The sequence below is a fragment of the Urocitellus parryii genome, chromosome 7 (genome assembly GCF_045843805.1).
Source record: "Urocitellus parryii isolate mUroPar1 chromosome 7, mUroPar1.hap1, whole genome shotgun sequence".
Lineage (NCBI taxonomy): Eukaryota > Metazoa > Chordata > Mammalia > Rodentia > Sciuridae > Urocitellus > Urocitellus parryii.
Window position 1 is genome coordinate 60,882,535 of NC_135537.1, and position 19,469 is coordinate 60,902,003.

At 37.0% G+C, this 19,469-nt stretch overlaps 1 protein-coding gene across 3 annotated transcripts in view; it reads left to right on the forward strand.

Annotated features, from left to right (window-relative positions):
* The window catches only part of Ncoa2 (nuclear receptor coactivator 2), a 263,190-nt gene that overhangs the window by 228,445 nt on the left and 15,276 nt on the right, over positions 1–19,469 (forward strand). For 2 of the 3 annotated variants that reach the window (XM_026397268.2, XM_077801439.1), the window contains exons 12-16: positions 3,456–3,666; positions 6,157–6,363; positions 9,171–9,386; positions 11,497–11,626; positions 17,325–17,490. In XM_026397268.2, the coding sequence (XP_026253053.1) occupies positions 3,456–3,666; positions 6,157–6,363; positions 9,171–9,386; positions 11,497–11,626; positions 17,325–17,490 (930 nt within the window). The remainder of the gene's footprint in view (positions 1–3,455; positions 3,667–6,156; positions 6,364–9,170; positions 9,387–11,496; positions 11,627–17,324; positions 17,491–19,469) is intronic. The other variant, XM_077801440.1, reaches the window with a different exon arrangement.

Below are 19,469 nucleotides of genomic sequence, written 5' to 3' on the forward strand. Positions count from 1 at the left end.
TGTTTGTTTTGGGAAGTGACAGGATTGAACCTGGGGCCTCAGGCATGCCAACCAAGAACCCTGCTGAGCCAGATCCTTACCCTTTGCATAGCTTTCTAAAGACAAATGTGTTTAGTTGTTAGAGTTAGACTGGTCCACAGTTAAATTATTAACTCTTGCCAAGGATCGAACCCAGGGCCTTGTGCACAAGCAGTCTACCCCAGACCTAAGTTAACTTTTAAAATGGCAGAGATCAAAATTTGAAAATCAATTTAATTTTAATAAATATATTTTTAAAATATAAATCAAGGCTGGAGGATATGAGTCCATGGTAGAGTACTTGCTTAGCTTGTACAAGTCCTGAGGTTTCAGCACCACAAAAATAAATAAAATTTAGCCGGGTACAGTGGCACATGCCTATAATTCAGGAGGCTGAAGTAGGAGAACCACAAATTCCAGGCTAGCCTTAACAACTTAGTGAGACCCTGTCTCAAAATGTAAAATAAAAAGGGCTGAGGATGTAGTTGAGTGGTTAAGCACACCTGGGTTCAATACCTGGTACCAAAATAAATAAATAAGTAAAATTTTAAGATTTTAATTATTTAGAAATTAGTTGAAATAAGTTGATTTAAATCACCAAATTATATTTTTAATATATATTTGTGTATGACATTATGCTTATATTAAACTCATTATTTTAAACATAGAAGTAGCTCATAAAAGAAGACCTACAAATTCTATCATTAGAATTCCTTGAAACTGTGATTTTGTTATTCTATTTGAGATGGTTTATAATACAGTTTTCTTTGTGGGAAAGAGAAGATGGTAGAAAGGAAAGGTGGAAGTCTAGGCCCAGACTATTGTTAATGTATTTTGCATAGACCTTCTTTTACATATCTGGGACTGGGGGCAAATATATGTGTATCCATTGGGAAAAATAATAGACTTTAGTTTTATTATTTACATAAACCTATTTGTTTCGGATGCTTTTCATTAAAAGCAATCTGCAAAGCTTTCTTAAGAGGCAGTTTATCACTTATGACAGCCTACCTCCCTCACTGCCACACATTGTGTTTCAAGAGCCACTTTTTTAAAAAATATTTATTTTTTAATTATAGGTGGATACGATATCTTTATTTTACTTATGCGCTGAGGATTGAACCCAGTGCCTCACTCATATTAGGTGAGCACTCTTATCTCTGAGCCACAACCCCAGTCCTCAAGAGCCCCTTTTTAAAAATACTTTTAACAAGACAGGATTGTAGGGACACTTTGTTCCACAGAACCAGAGGTACATGGCACAGGTTATCAGAGCCTCTTTCTGATCTCACTATTTTTATAACAAATTATAAGAATGTTTACCACATGTTCTTATGGAACTTTTTTTTTTTTTGATGAAATTGTAGGATTTTCCCTGAGAAAATTTAGTTGATCCTGGGAAGATTATTTTTTAATTAAGTGTTAATGTAATAAAAGGAACTCATCTTGTTGACTGAGTGCACAACTACTTGCAGGCACTGTCCTTGGAGGGTAATAAATGTACAGAAAGTATTAATTCATTCATACCTATGTATTTGGCAAATCATAATAAAGATAGATTTATAGTGAGATCACTTTACATATGTGTGAGTTTTGGCCACCATTCAGCTCAATGAGTGTATGCCCCAGCTGAGTGATTACCAGGTGGGTGACTTTTAAGTTTGCTGGGGTTTGGTTCCCTTGTGGCTTTAATAGCATGAACTTATGTTAACTACAGGCTTTTTAAATGCAACATAGCCCCTACCTGAACTATTTCATTTGGGTCTTGGTCAAAGAAACAGTCATATCCTGCAACCCTGAAAGATGCTAACTTTGGATCTGACCCTTATCTAAGACATAACACTTTCATAGAGAGGAAATACCCCATTCTTTTGTTAAAAATGGGTGTCAAGAAATTGATCTTATAATTTCTTTAACAGTACATTAAGAATTCCTTGGAAAATAGGTCTCTTAAGTTTATTGCTAAGCTAGTTGTTTCTGAGAAGAATCAAATAAAATGTGACCTCAGACTGTCCTTCATAACTTGAGAAAGATATCCAGTCAAAAGATATCTTATGTAGATATAACATTTGCCATAAATTGCAATGATCCTAGCAAATCCCAGGTCCACAAGGAAGATAGAAATTGTATGTAGGATGAAGATATAATCCTTTCTGCTTATAAGTACAACTCATTATCACAACATGTATGGCATGTGTTTTGATTCGTCAGTATAGAGGAAAAGGCTAGTCATGGTCAAGGATTCAAAGTCCATCCAGACTTTATAGAAGCTGCCTGACTTGCATTTCTCTCTACCTATCAAGAAAATCATTCTTGACCACTTTTTGTCAATGGAAGGTAATCCTAGCCTTAACTCAGCTGATTTTACATGTAATTACAATCTAATATTAAATAATTCATACATAGATAGGTTTTAGTGAAAAGAATATCTATGAAATCAGTTTAATTTCTCAGAAGAAGAAAAGTACTGGGTATAAAACATTGATGATGCTTGCCTTACTACTTTAATGTTGGTAATTGAAATTGAATTTAAAAGGAAGGAGCCCTAAGAAACATGTCTGTGGCTTCTGTAAAATCAATAAGTGCTGTGTTTGGGAGTGACCAGTTTTTATCTTGCTTCCCTACATTTTGTCACCTAAACTGGTGAATGACAGAGAAAGCCACTGTCATTCAAAACTGAAAGTGCAAGCAGGAAAAAGTATCACTTAAATTGAAAGAGCAATGCCTAGCTAGTTCATAGTTACTTCACATTTCTTTTGCAACTGCTTCCCACCTGCCCCACCCTTACTTGGGTAGAAAGTTCTAAATAGAAATGACCATTTTCTAAATACTGATTTACAGTGCAAATTTGGATCACATTTATATTAGTTTTTTGTTCTTTTTATTTCTTAGGGAGACTTAACCACAAACCTTGTCCTAAACTGTAAGTTATTTAGTCCACTCATAATTAATTGGAAATATATATTCTCATAGATTATTAGCATTAAAAAAGAGGGAATTTGGGGCTGGGGATATGGCTCAAGTAGTAGCATGCTCGCCTAGCATGCATGATGCACTAGGTTCGATTCTCAGCGCCACATTAAAAAAATAAAATAAAGATATTGTGTCCACCTAAAACTAAAAAATAAATATTAAAAAAAGAGGGAATTTATAAATTGCCAATGAGTCATAATGTGGTAAGAGATCTTTCTAATTCAGCCATCTCTCTCTTTTTAGATGAGGGAATTCAGGACTGAGAGGTTAAATTATTTGTCCTTTATTAATTTATTTTTTAAAAAGACAGTGAGTTACCTATTAGGCCTGATATTCACGTACACTTGTGTCTTCTCTTTGGCCAAGGTAACTTGCACCAGTTCAGTCTGTGATTGCAAATGGGCCTGGGTGCCCACTCTTAGAATAGGCCTGGGTAAACTCAGAATTCTGTTTGTTGACTACAGCCTGGCAGTGAGCTGGACAACTTGGAGGAGATTTTGGATGATTTGCAGAATAGTCAATTACCACAGCTTTTCCCAGACACAAGGCCAGGCGCCCCTGCTGGATCAGTTGACAAGCAAGCCATCATCAATGACCTCATGCAACTCACAGCTGAAAACAGCCCTGTTACACCTGTTGGAGCCCAGAAAACAGCATTGCGAATTTCACAGAGCAGTAAGTATGAGATATTGCTGGTTTTGCCAAGAAATTCCCACATGTAATCACTATCAGAAACAGAGGTTATTGAAGTCTGATACAAATAGCTTAGTCACTTCAAGGTTTTTGTGATCGAATAGCACCATCTACTGTCCCAGTCTTTCAGAAACAGTATTCAAAGTGGAGTCTGGTGAATGTGGCTCTGTGACATTCTCTCGTGGGAAATTTAATCAACATGGTGTATGTTGTGAGACTAACCAACATTAATCAGTTTCCTCAGCTGATTGTCATTTTTTCCTTCATTTCAGTAACTACCTTCAGATAGTGAATTTTAAAATAAGAATTTAAGTATTTTATTAATACACAACTGAATACTTAGAATATAGAAAATTAGGAAGCTATACTGACTTGGGAATAATATACTATTAAGAAAAATTCTTTAAGTGTGTAAGTTATATATGATTGCACACATTAAACATATATATAAGATTGCACACATTAAACATATCTTACCCTGTCCTTTAGGAATCCTCATATAAACATGTTTGACATGGAACTTTCTAAGCATATTTTAAATTTGATTTATTATGTTATTTATAAAATCCATTTTATCTTTGAATTTTATAAGATGAGGATAACTATTTACCATGAACACTTAGATTACCAATCTGTTAGTATCTGAAGTTATCTGATAGTTCTGAATAGAAGAAAATGTTTTATCTGCTGCAAAACTGTAATTGATAAAACGATAAATAACCTCTTTAATGTTGGTGAACAAAATGTCTTTTTTCCTTTTTAAATAGTTTAACCTAATGCCTAAGTTTTGTTCTCAAGTCAGAAATGGCAACCATTAGCCAAATCACAGAATATCTTTAATTATTAAATCTTTTCTCAAGTGATTCCTGACCACTGGTAAAACAAAGGAAAAATGAGTTTTTGTATGTTATTTCTCAAACCTGCCTACTTTGGGGGGAATGGAGGTTTTGGGGGAATGGAGGAATGGAGGGGAGATTCCAAAAAGCCAAAGAATTGAAATGTAGGCAAGAAACTTACTAGATAGTTTCTACTCAGTAGCCAGTAGAAATAATGAAGGCCGCTTGGGGATTCATGGCTCTGCCTCTTTGTTACTCCTAATGGTATTCAGATTATTGAATGGAAACCAGACGACTAACCCTGAGGAAACCATGGTTAAGCACGTACATAATTTCCATTCCCAGACTTAATTTTTCTAAATATTTCTACTGTGAATTGTTAAGAGCTTACTCTTTATTTGTCCTATTTTAGACTGTGTTCATATAATTTAGAGAAAATAAAGTACTTGATATTATCTAATAAATCAGCTCTATAAATTGTAATTTATATTATCTTAGTATTTTAAAAGCTTAATAGCACTGTTATCAAATTACAGGTTGTCTGTGTGATACTAGTATAATGCTTAGTACACAATAAACTCTTGTGAACTATCCAGGCATGGTAATGCATCCCTATAATCCCAACAGTTCAGGAGGCTGAGGCAGGAAGATTGCAAGTTTGAGGCCAGCCTCAGCAACTTAACAAAACTTTGTTTCAAAAAATAAATAAATAAATAAATACAAGGACTGATGATGTGTCTCAGTGGTCAAGCACCCATGGGTTCAATCCCCAGTACAAGGAAGAAAAAAAAAATCCTGTGACTAACATAAAAATCATTTCAAATCTAAATGGGTCCAGAATCTAAAGAAGCTATAAATAAATTTTAATTTAATTCTGCTTCAGGTAACATAGTTTACACTTAAAGATTTTTAACTTCCAATGGCAGTATCCATTTTTTAATTTAATTCTAATCCTAGGAAACTCCAGTTAAGAAATGATATTCTAACTTCCAATACATGTGTGTGGGGGTTTGGTGCTTTTTACAAGAGATGTTTCATAAAAAAGAAAAAAAGAGGGGATCATTAAATTTAAGCTTCTGGGGCTGGTTTTGTGGCTCAGCGGTAGAGTGCTCACCTAGCACATGTGAAGCCTGTGCACCACATAAAAATAAATAAATAAAATAAGGGTATTGTGTGAAACTACAACTAAATAAATAAATGAATGTTTTTTAAAAAGAAAAAAAAAAAAAAAAAAACAAGAGATGTTTCATAACTTCTTTGCTGTGAAAAAAACAATACTTCTAAGATTGAATTACATACATGGGAAAAAAACACATTAATGGTTTACTTAGAAAGCATAGTTGAATATTAAAAGTCACTATTGGGAAGAAAAATATATGACCAATGTGGTTTTTTTCCCCTTTTTTGCAAACTCATCAAAAATTTTTAGAGGCTTATTGATTATTAGATCACATGTCTATATTTTGGTGCTGCATTTATATTTTGTCTGTGTATTTGTCTTTGCTGTAGGTAGTTGGTCCCTAGCATGCATCTCCTTGTTATTTTACAGACAGCATTTTCCCTAAACACTACTACTGTTAATATTCTTTTCCATTATCTTATATTAACCTTCAATTTTCATTTGTTTTCTCCTTAGCTTTTAATAACCCACGACCAGGGCAACTGGGCAGGTTATTGCCAAACCAGAATTTACCACTTGACATCACATTGCAGAGCCCAACTGGTGCTGGACCTTTCCCACCAATCAGAAACAATAGTCCCTACTCAGTGATACCTCAGCCAGGAATGATGGGTAACCAAGGGATGATAGGAAACCAAGGAAACTTAGGGAACAGTAGCACAGGTAAGGGCTCAAATGCACTGTTACTTTATTGGTATTATTTAACTTAATGATGTATTTATCCACATCAAACTAGTAGACTTTTTCCAGGAACTTGTTAGAAACAAACATGGGAAAGTAAGGAAATTCTACAAATTTTAAGTGGCATACTAGAAACCATTCTAGTGAGCTACCCATTTTTTTTCCTATGATTGTTCTTTGATGAGGATTCTGATCACTTATATAGCCTAAGTTTATTTCGCTTCTATCTCAGTTACTCTTCTAGGCATTGTAGAGTATGTGTAAATTAGTGACTGCTAGCTTCCAGTGATAATCTGCTGATAGCCCCAAAACTTTTTACTAATTGGTGATTTGTGCTTAGAAAATTTCATAATGAAAGTTTAAAATTCAGCCAGCATTTCATAATTCTAGGTGATCCATTTCTTACTCAGAAAAATATAAATTAAAACCCAAGAACTTTAGCCAGACTTGGTGGCACATGCCTATATACCCAGTCTCTCAGGAAGCTGAGCAGGAGGATCATTGAGCCCACAAGTTTGAGACCATCCTGGACAACACAACCAGACTCTGTCTTAAAAATATATATATATACACGCACATGAACTTCTAACTAGTAATATAGAAGTATGCCTGGCCTGCCTAATAATAACTTTCAGATCTGGGGTCCATTTCTCAAGATATAGGAAGTTGCCTGTGATCTGGTTTATACCTTCATCTGCTATAATTTCAGGTATCTGCCAAATTGCTCAGGCACATTTCCTAAGTAATAGTCACCGTCACAGGTGCAGCTGTTGCAGCAGCCATATTCCCTGACTGCCACCAATTCAGACCTAAAATCATTGCAGCAGCACTGATGGCTATTGCCACCACATCCTAATCATCTATTCATTACAGCTATTGGAGAATGCCAACTTTCCTAAAGAAAACCTCTCAATACGTAATTTTTTCCTTTGTCTCAATGAGATACTCAACAAAAAGAAAGAAATAGATACTAGAAAAAGAATCTAGAGTTGCTGGTGTTTTAATTCTTGGTATTTTTAGCCTCGTTTGCAATCCTTTTTTATGTCATCTATACATTATAATTGCCTATACCTACATATTATAATTAACTGAATGTAAGTGTTCCACTTAAGAGGAAAAGATAGGTTTTTTAAACTTATTATTGGTAAGTAATTCATGGGAACCTTGAATTGCAATGTATTAAAGTAGTTTATTCATTCAACTACTTATTTATTTGTTGCCCACTATCTGCACCTGACACTGACTACTTCATTCATGTGCATATTTTATAGAAACAGTGTTATATTCATTTTGTTATTTTCAAGATGAATAAATATTGATTCATAAAAATAAAATATTAACTTACATAAAATTCTAGAGGAGAAAAGGAGCCTGTGATTTATTAAGGGTGGCTCCTTATCAGCAAAATACAAGAAGTTTTGAGTTGTTGAAGGACTCTTAAAATCTGGGCAGCCTGAAAATCACTGGTATACAAGCTATAAGAATCATATGATGTCCTCATCCTGCTTCCAAAAACAAACCAACCAACAAACTTAAATGGACTACTCCAGTTATCATTGCATTGGTATTGTTGAATTGTGGATGATTTTCCCTTCTGCTTTCTAGTCTTTTTATAATTGTAATATTGTTTTGATAGTAGATATTTTTAGAAAAACAATATTTTCTCCTATAATATCATTGTATAGTTTAAATTATCATTGTATAGCTTAAATATAACTTAAAATGTTTTTAAAATAAGTATTAACATTGAAATCTAGCTAATTGCCCTTCACCCTTGATCATCCTCAGAACATCTCTCATTTCACAAGAAACAACCCATACATGTTCTCTCCACTAGCCAAATACACCCAATTGTCGGTTGTTTAATCACAAAGTAAATGAAAGTAAGCCATGTGTTTGAAAGCAAAACCTTTACCTATGCATCATTAAACATTTCAAAACAAAGAGACATCATTTGGAGGTTTTCCCCTTCAGAATATCAAGTCTTTGCCAGTGTTTGGTCATTGCCAGCATCCCAGGGGCCAGGATAGAACAGACACCACCAGATCCTGCTTGCCCACGCTGTGCTCCTTTTGTTGTGCATGCTCAAATAACTTAAAATTTCAAGTGTAAAAGGATGTTTACAAATCTACCTATCCCATTCTAGATATGTCTCATCAGGAATATAATGATCCAGGTACATTGTATAAGTAGGAGTTCCCTTATCTTGTTTATGAAGAATTAGAGTAAATACCAGAAAGATTCAATTCCCCATTATTTACAGGCTGTCCTTGATGAATTTTGATGTTTACCAAATTCTAATACTCTGAAAGGGATTCAAGAATTCAGAAATCTTATAAGAATTAGGGGATGTTCTCTGTGATTCTGGTTTACACTGTATTGATTTGATTATCAGATTTTACCTTGTTTCCCTTAGCCTCACCTCCCTTTTGGAAAGTGAAGCATTGACGTGTGTGTCAGCTAATGTGATTCACTTCCTCAGGAAGGAAGTTGGGGTTATCCACTTGCCACAGCACCTGTTTCTAAATACATATGGGAACAATTTTAACAGCTTTTTTGAACTATAATGAGTGGCAAGTTCATGTTTTGAAAACTTTGTAATAATTGCCCATTCTTATTTCTTAGCCAAGAGCCCCATGTCTGCCCCAATGAGGGTGTTAGCTACAAAACCAGGCTCACTGTGGATCACAGAATGGCTGTTTTATAAAGAGTGGGATCGTCTGGTGTTTGTACATGCTGAGCATGTTTTCAGTTACTACATCTCTCAGCTTTCTTTGGCTTGCATGCAGGAATGATCAGTAGTAATACTTCCCGGCCCACCATGCCATCTGGGGAATGGGCACCGCAGAGTGCTGCAGTAAGAGTCACCTGTGCTCCTACCACCAGTGCCATGAACCGGCCAATCCAAGGAGGTATGATTCGGAACCCAACAACCAGCATCCCCATGAGACCCAACAGCCAGCCTGGCCAAAGACAGATGCTTCAGTCTCAGGTCATGAATATAGGTAAGGTAGTCCATTGGTCTTTGCTTTTAGTTTGCATGCTTTCTTAGCAGGGAGTATCAGCTCTATAAGTTCTTTCAAGACTTGATCTTGGTTTGCAGTTTGATTGTATGTGATCCTGCTGTGTAAAACAATCATAAGTGGGATTTTGCTGGAACTCTGGGTAGACTCATGGACTCTTCAAATGTTTTCCAGTAATGTAAGAAAACTGAATACCTTTGTGATCTTTTATTTTCATTAAAGTATCTAACTTCAGCTTTGGGGAGAAACAGGAAGTCATACTATAAATTATATGTATATAATTTATTATATATAATATATGTATATTATATATATTATAAAATATTTTTAAAATAAAGAAATAGTTCAATGGTCTAGCTCTAGTTTCTAATTAACTTCATGGTCATCAGAATCTTCTCAGGAACTTAAAATGAGGATCCTGGGCCACTGCCTTAGGCTATTAAGTCACTCTCCCAGGTCCTCACTAAAGACACAGGATCTCAGAACATAGCCAAGAATGTGAGGATCACCAGTATTCTATCTGGAAACAATTCATATGTTGTTAAAATTGATGGTGTGATAGATTATATCAACCAGTTTTTGTGACATGTCCAACATAGACAAATCATACTATAAAGTCAGTAGAGTCTGCCTAGGCTAGTGTCTAGTAGGCTGCCTAGGGCTGGAGTAAGGGGAAACGGGGAGTAATTCCTAATGCAGGGGGTATTCTTTTTAGAGGAATGAAAATGTTCTAAAATTGATAGTGGTGATGGTTATACAACTCCGAATATACTGACACCCATTGAATTTTATTCTTTAAAAGTGTGGAATTTTGTGGTATATAAATTATGTCAATTGTTATTAAAAAGTTAATGGCCTGTGCCACTCCTACTTGAAATTATTTTCATAATAATTAAATTATTAATCTTCTTGTATATTAGCATAATTTAGATAAGTCAGTATTTATGTGTTTTTCATATATTTACATGTTTCATGATAAATAAAAAGTAAAGTCATTCAGAAAGATGCCAGGATTTTGTGACAAATCAACACAGAATTCTCATTATAACTCTGGCATCAGTTTTCTTACATAGTGACTTAATTGCTCAGCACATTTTTGCTTACTTCTGAAAGATGGCATTCATACTGTCTTTCTACATTGGATGTTCTCAAAGCAATGAGTGGTTCTCACACTTAAGTTCTTATCATTTAATGGTTGCATTAAAAAGTGCTAAAACACCCAGGTTTCTATATAAAATTAGAATGAGAAATTTAAGAGATTAACTGATTTTAAAATAATAATAATCCTTATATCCAGAAATTTAATTTATTCTCAGTCTTCACTAAAGGACATCTTGCTGTAGAGCTTGAGATAGAGCTTTGTAAACATTATTTTATAATTGAATTTTTTTGATTTTTAACAAACTCAAGCCATGAACTCATCAGAAAATTGTTGTAATGGATATTAGGTCTACAGATAATGATAATCTTATAATTAAAAACTCATAACATCCATTATATGGAAAGCACCTAAAGGAAATTCTGAGAGAGAGCAGGTCTTAAAAGTATGGTCCAGCACCCCAGTGCCTTTCAGGGTATACACAGAGCCAAAACTGTCTTCATTGTAACACACAGTCATGTTTGCCTTCTTCACTTTCATCTTTTCATAAATGTTCAGTAGAGTTTTTCAAAAGTTCCATGCCATATGACATGGCAGATGGTGGGCTATGGAAGTGAATGGGAGGTTCGACATCTCTAGATGTTTTTAACATTTTTTCATTTTTAAATATTGATTATATTAATATGTAATTTATTTACTTTTATGATTTTTAGATGATTAATGCTTTTCTGTTTCCCAATTTCAGTTTACAATTCATTAAATATCAATAAAACAAATATGAACCAAATCTTTTTGTGGGGGGGTACCAGGGATTGAACTCAGGGGCACTCGACCACTGAGCCACATCCCCAGCCTTATTTCATATTTAATTAGAGACAGAGTCAGTTGCTACTATAGTGCCTCATGATATTTTATTATATATCATATAGCAAAAATAGATCCTTCTTACAAGATGTAAAGTATCTGGGTTTTTTTTTCTTCTTCCTCTTTTAGGGCCATCTGAACTAGAAATGAACATGGGGGGACCTCAATACAGCCAACAACAGGCTCCTCCAAATCAGACTGCCCCATGGCCTGAAAGCATCCTGCCAATAGACCAGGCATCTTTTGCCAGCCAAAACAGGTAAGTCCTAAGCTCCGGGAGAGCCATGAGAGTAATGGCTTTTGGGTTCTGTAAGTTATTACAGACCTGTGCCTGAAGTAAATTCCTTCTGAATAGTGATGCCTGACCAGTTTTTGTTTATTTATACCATATCCTCTACTGGGTAGGGAATAAAAGAGAGAAGAAAGTGAAAAACTCTGCAAGTCCTAGAATGTGCCATTAAACAAGTGACAATTTATTTATTTTTATTTTTTTAATATTTAATTTTTAATTTTCAGCGGACACAACATCTTTGTATGTGGTGCTAAGGATCGATCCCAGGCCGCACGCATGCCAGGCGAGCGTGCTACCGCTTAAGCCACATCCCAAGCCCCACAAGTGACAATTTAGTTGAAAATAAGTATATATGCTGCCTCTGTAATAGAAGGTAATGTGCAGCATAAATGCTATAAGAGAAATCAACCATGTTTCCAGAGCTCATCCAGCTGGGGTGTTTGGGAGAGGTTTCAGAGTCTTGTAAAAAGAGAAGGATTTGAGAAGGCAGGGGTGAGGGGCCAGTGGAACTGGCAAAAACAGCATCTCAGAGGTCCAGAGCTTGTAGAAGTAATAAAAAAAAATGTTTAGGATAACAGGAGATCATCTCATTTTATATTATATATAGTTTACCACAATAAAAAAAATTCAGTATCTATAGCCACATCAATGTTTATAACAGCTCAATTCACAATAGCAAATGCCTACATTCTTTAAGTTCCCTTACTGCCTACTGCTTAGGCTCCAAACAAACTGATCTCTCTGCCTCAATCAGTTTACCTCTGCTCTTCAACAGATGAATGATTAAAGAAAATGTGGTATATTCACAATGGAATATTACTCAGCCATCTAAAGAAAAATGGAATTATGGATGGAACTAGAGACTATCATGTTAATATGGATGGAACTAAAGACTGTCATGCTAAGTAAAATAAGCCAGTTCCAAAAAACCAAAGGATGAATGTTCTCTCTTATATGTGGATGCTAACATACAGTAACAGATAGGGAATAGAAATTCATTGGATTAGACAAATCGAAATGGGCAGGGTGGGAATAGGAAACATAGTAGAATGAATGGGACATAACTTTCCTATGTTCAAATATGAATACACCACCAGTGAAATGCCACATCATGTACAACCACAAGAATGGGATCCTAATTAGAGTAAGTTATACTCCATGTATGTATAGTATGACAAAATACACTGTACTGTCATGTATATCTAAAAAGAACAAATTTTTTTAAAAAGAATAAATTTTTTAAAATACTCAAAGTCAGTCTCAAAAGGTTTGCCTAGAAGAATAGATTAGTATTAGATTGATAGAAGGTCGTAAATACCAAACTCTGAAGAATTCAGATTTTTTTCACTAAGCTGTCAAAAGAGACTTGAAAAAAGAAAGTGATCAGATTTGTTTGAGTTTTGTTCAGGTGTTGTTTCTTGGTACATGATCTTTTCAAAATGCTTTTGAAATGTTCTTTGTCTTTAATTCTACCCTCTATTTCTTAATTTACATTCTTTTCATCTTTCTCTACTACATTCAGGATAGTGTATTCATAATTATATGCTTGCTCACTAATTATCTTTTTAGCTATATTTAATCCAATTATATCTTTTGTCTTTAAAAATTCTATTTGTTCATTTTTCATGTTCTCTTATTGCTTGCTTATTTTTGGTTTGACATCTTTAATACCTTTAGACATATATTCATAGTTATTTTCTAAAGTTCTCAATCTATTAATTTCAATATCCAGATTTCTTGGGGTTCTAAATTGACCTGGTAGCCTGTTTCCCTGAGTATTTTGATTCTCTTTCACTGGGTATTCATAATTGATCTTGGTCAATGAAATGCCCAGAGTCTGAATTGGGGATGCTCTTCATGAGAGAAGTTTTATGTTGGGTTTTGCTAGGGGGAATCAGTCACTCCCATGGGTCTCTCTTTTTTTAAAAAATTTTTATTGTTGGTTGCCCTTGGGTCTCTTTCAGATTCCCTCAACTCAATCCAGCAGTCTCAGGTTAGCTCTTGTAATGTAGACATCTTTGCAATAGCCCAGTTCCCCAGCTCTCTTCTACTTTATGGATAAAACAGCACCTGTCACCAGTGGCTTAGGAGATGCTCAAGTTTCAGTGTATAGGTAGTGTGCTTGGTTTGTATTTGCCCCTTTGAGAATGATGCCCTGCAAACCTAGTATCACACTTATGTTGTATGCATGACCTCTTTGTTTTATAGCAGTGCACTCAAAGCAGAAGTTCTACAGGTGACCTTGAGGCATAAGTGATAATGTTCCTCATACAGGGACGGAAGAGCAGAGGTAAACTGATTGAGGCAGAGAGATCAGTTTGTTTGGAGCCTAAGCAGTAGGCAGTAAGGGAACTTAAAGAATGTAGGCAATGTTTTTAGTGAGGCAACTTGTTAGAAATCATACAGTTTGAAGATTATTGGAGCCAGGTATGGTGGGTGCATGCCTGCAATCCCACCAACTAGAGAAGCTGAGGCACAAGTTCAAGGCTAGCCTGGGCAGTTGGTGAGTCTCAAAATAAAAATAATAAAGGGCTGGAGATGTAGTTCAGTGGTAGAGTGCCCCTGAGTTCAATCCCCAGTACCAAAAAACAAAAGATTATTACTGGAGAGAGTTGACCTGGAAGCTCTATTAAGAGTTGGGATCAGAGACTCTGAGAGGACCTTTTTGCAGACTACGTATTTTGTCCTTTGGGGGTTATTTGAAACCTGAAATCATGTAATATTGTTACCAAATCCACAAAAGGCAATAAGGTCCTGAAATATCTTAAGGATGGAATGTATTTCCAGAGCTGCTTATTTGTTTTTTAAATGCGGGTTTTGAACTGAGTCCTGCTTAAGAATAATGCTTTCATCCCAATTGGCATTGCACAGCCTCAGAATTCCTGTGTTGGGCTCTTTTACTTTCTGTATTTTAAGTGGGTAAAAAGAGATTAAAAAGCTTTCAATGAAGTTTCAAAAAGAGGGGTAAAAACATATTGTGTGTGTGTGTGTGTGTGTGTGTGTGTGTGTTTAGCAAAAAGGAATGTGGTCCCAGCAGTAGACTATGGGACAAAAAATTAACAAAAAGTTAACTTCAGATTAACTTCACTCAAAAATAGATTAGGGAGGGGCTGCAGATATAACTCAGTAGTAGAGCATTTGCCTGGTATGTGAGGGGCCCTGGGTTCAATGCCCAATGCCAAGAAGGAAAAAAACTAAAAATAGGTTAAAGCAGCAGATAGCTATCATAGGAGAGAAAGAAGGAAAAGTGCTTCCTAGCTGCAGTCCATCCATGTGGGGGGAGAAGCAGAAGGCTAGTCTTTCAAACCTTACTGTGTCCAGGAACCACCTCTGAGGGCTCATTGAAATGCAGCTTCTGAATCACCAGGACTGAATGGGGTCCAGGATTCTGCATTTCTGACAAGACCCCAGGTGATAACCACTCCACTGCTACTCCCACTGCACTTTAAGTGAAATCCAGGCCACAGAGGAAGAACCACAGTCACCTGGAGAGCTAGGTGGCTTGGCTCATAGCTGGTGGCCTAGAGCAGCGGGCAGAGAGCTTCAGGGAGACTGCCATAGTTGTTGCACTTGGAGGCAGTGTGTCCAGATATTTGATTCTCATTTCAGGACTCAGATCCATGAGTTGGCTTCTTCTAGGTGTGCTTATTGGATAGAAAACTATTTCTATGGAAACTAGTACAGGATAAATGTCAACAGAGGGTTGTATCAGTGCAGCTTCTGAAGAAACAGAAGTCAAAAAAGATACTTTCAGGTGTCACTCACCTAGCTTCTCAGGCTTAAGAATTTGGTGAAAAGCCAACATCCTTTTTTTTTTTTTTTTTAAAGAGAGAGAGAGAGAGAATATTTTATTTTATTTTATTTTATTTTTTTAGTTTTTGGCGGACACAACATCTTTGTTTTTTGTATGTGGTGCTGAGGATCGAACCTGGGTCACACGCATGCCAGGCGAGCACCATACCGCTTGAGCCACATCCCCAGCCCCCAACATCCATTCTTGACTGACTGGAACTTTTTCACAAGACTCGCCACTTCCAGCTCTTGGGAAGTTGCATTGGGGGAGACCCCTTGCTTCACTTCCATGACACAGTAGGATGCTTTCTCCCTCACTGCCACATCTCTAAAAACCCTCCTGCTCCCAAAGTGTAGCAAGAGAGCAATAATCTAGTATGATCATGGATGTATTTAAAGACTTAAGAACAATATGGACTGTAAATGAGAAACAAGAGGGACTGTCAGAAACTTACAATGTAAGCCAAGCTATCATAGCAAGAGCCATGCGGTGATAAGAAGAGGGCAGAGGTGTGAGCCTTCACAGCACTCATTTTTTTTTTTTTTTTGAAGGAGGGGTGCAGTTACTGGGGATTGAACTTGGGGGCACTCAACCACTGAGCCATATCCCCAGCCCTGTTTTATATTTTATTTAGAGACAGGGTCTCACTGAGTTGCTTAGCACCTTGCTTTTGCTGAGGCTGGCTTTGAACACACGATCCTCCTGTCTCAGCCTCTTGAGCCGCTGGGATTACAGGCATGCACCACCATGCCTGCCCCTTCACAGCACTCTTGAATAAAGTGGCCACAGAGCCCATTACGATACCTTGGAGGAGCCTAGGGCTGAGGACAACAGGTGAAGTATGGCATTGAGGGGACACTGAACTACACAACTTTCTCCTAAAATTACCTAGAGCTAGATGGAGGACACAGATTGTATGCTGACGCACTTGCTATCACTGTTTGAAATTAATTCTTGGTTTCATTGCCCAGCACTTCAATATTTTAGGGTTCTAGGTCAAAAGAGCATACCAAATTAACTGGAAAAACATAGCATATTTAGAGAGGTAACATGATCCCTCCTTGATAAATGTATTCTCACTTTTTGAAGAATGACTTTGCTTATTTATAAACCTTTATATTCTCCAGAACACCTTATAGTAGCTCTAAGAGTATAAAATAGACTTTCTGTAAAATACAGGGTATCATGTCCCCCCTTAATATTAAAGTAACTCAGAAGCTTTTTTTAAAAATCCACTCTAGCCAAGCACATTGGTACATACCTGTAATCCCAACGACTCCAGAAGGCTAAGACAGAAGGATCAGCAACTTACCAAGACTCTGTCTCAAAAAATTAAAAGGCTTAGGGTGTGGTTTGTTTGTAGAGTGCCCCTACGTTCAATCCCCAATACCAAAAGATAGCAAGAGAGAAAATTACCAGACTCCATCCAGTCTGTCCCACACTGGTCATCATATCCTCCTGTAGAAAAAGACTGTGAAGTCAATTAGTGCTTCTTACTGAAGTTCAGGAAAGTATAGAACATGCTGGAGGAGGCGGTGTGCATTTGTGGAAGTAGGTGAGCAGGATTCAGGCAGATCAGCTCATCAGTGCCACCTTTGTGATCTCCAGCAGCTGCTTTCACCAGACTGACTAAGCCTGAGCTTTGCCAGTTCAGTTGTGAAGTTGGGACAGTGGAAACAAAAGGTATACCTCAGGTGCAAGACTTGTGTCTGTCTGTAATCAACACTGAATAAGTGTATCTTCTCTTTAAGCATAACTTTTATTTAAATTGTCGTTTCATTGTACGTTGGGCTGGCACTGGAGTTTATTGCAGAGACCCTGAAAGTCAACCAGCTTTTCCATCAGCCCAAGGTAAAGTTTGTCTCTTTGCAGGCAACCGTTTGGCAGCTCTCCCGATGACTTGCTGTGTCCACATCCTGCAGCTGAGTCTCCAAGTGATGAGGGAGCTCTCCTGGACCAGCTCTATCTGGCCTTACGGAACTTCGATGGCCTTGAGGAGATTGATAGAGCTTTGGGAATACCTGAACTAGTCAGCCAGGTAAGCATGGGAGCAGGGATGGGCACATTCTTATGGGCACAGGGGTGGCCTTTTGTTTTGTTTTGTTAACAGATAGTCTTTAGTCGGCTTTGTAGAATATATTTTACCTCCTAACAGTCTGGCCCTGCTTTCTTTCTCCCTCTGTCCTGTTGCTCTCAACTAAATTTTTGCCCAAGAAGGAGAAAAGTGAGAATGAGCTTTACCTGTTATGATTTGGGTTATTGATTAACAGGGCAGAAACTCAAGCCCAGCTTCCCTTTGCACACAGGGAGGGGGCACAGAAGGAGCAGAGAACAGAGAAACTATGAGGATTGTGCTGCCCAGTGACGTAGACCCTACAGTGCCAGTGGGCATTGGTATTAGGTATTACTCCCATGCTTTTGGGTAGGCATGGACAGTTGTGCTAAAGGAACGTTTTGCACCTAGGCTAGCAGAAGTGCTTTGAAAAGGGTGGCTTTGGCTCATTAATCAGTTTGACCTATATGTGGAAGCAGCCTGTGAAAATTTGGGGGATATTTTAACATAAATGGGAATGTAAAAAAGTTTACCACTCTTAGTAAGCTTCTTTAGCTTTCCTCCTCTGGTACTTAGTTACTTTAAAATGTAATTCTCTGCTGTGACAGTACCTGACAGCAGTGATACAGTAACCAGCCTAACAGTCTCAAAATGCACCTTGCTGTCTGACTCTGGCAGGAGCTGTATGTGTATGTGTGAAGCAGCACTTCCTGGTGTGATGTGGGAAAAGTGACCCAGAAAGCCATTACAGTCTGGTCACTGTCTTCCTCTTCACTCAGCATTTTTTATTGCCAAATGTACCTTCCAAGGTTCAGTCTACTACTTGGACCTTTGGCGTGTCACCAGGTCTGTGAGAAAGGTGATGCAGAGTGAGGGAGACTTCTCTGCAGCATTAAAAATAGTCTTGTCATAATTCCGACAGTTTAACAGACATAAGTGGGAGTTCAGACTTGTCGATTCATAATGAAAACAGAATGGGAAGAAATGACGTGAGGTGTTATATGAGATATAACCTGAAGTAAATCAAGGAAGGAAAATGAAGGTTAAGTATTTCCTGTGTGACTGCCTTTGCCTTTAGTATCAGCTAGAATGCAGGTTTCCATATGGTTATTCTTGAGTGTCTGAGTGACACTTAAAAATGTGATCACTAGGACAAGGAATATAGCTGAATGGTAGAATGCTTGCCTAACATGTGTGAGGCTTCGATTCAGTCCCAAGCACTATGAAAAATAAATTTGATCCTTTATTGCTGAGTGAGTTGGAACATTGTTTGTATCAAAACTAGTGTTGTATGGTCATTTTATGCTCCTTTTTTCATATTTGTATTATTTCTATTTTGTCTTATCAGATCCATCATCATTATAATGTCAAATTAAACTAAATTATAGAAATGTGGCTAATAGGTAGTTGGGAAATATAAACTACAAATGGACTTCATTTGTTCTCAGGAAAGTCGTGTATTATCTTTAAAAATGGAAATTACTGCTGGGCATGTTGGCATATGCTTATAATCCCAGTGACTCAGGAGGCTGAAGCAGGAAGATTGCAAGTTCAAGGCCAACCTTTAGCAACTTAGTGAGGCCTTAAGCAGCTTAGTGAAACTCTGTCTCAAAAGAAGAAAGAAAAAGAACTGGGGATGTTGTTCAGTGGTTAAGTACCTCTGGGTTCAATCCCTGGTACCAAAAAATAAAAAATAAAAATGGAAATTATTTAGCATGCCATGTGGCCCTAGGTTCAATCCCCAGTACTAAAAAAAAAAAAGAAAAGAAAGAAAAGAAAAAAGGTTTTCTGTCTGTTAAAAGTGGGCAAATATTTAAAGTTCTGAGGTAGCTCAACAATGAGTGACCCCCTGACTGAGGGTCCATCTACATGTTCTAAATTATCATGGAGAAGACAGGGTCCACAGGCTGACCACAGGGTGGTGCTGACCTGACCTAGGTTTCAGGATAGCTTCACGATTACAT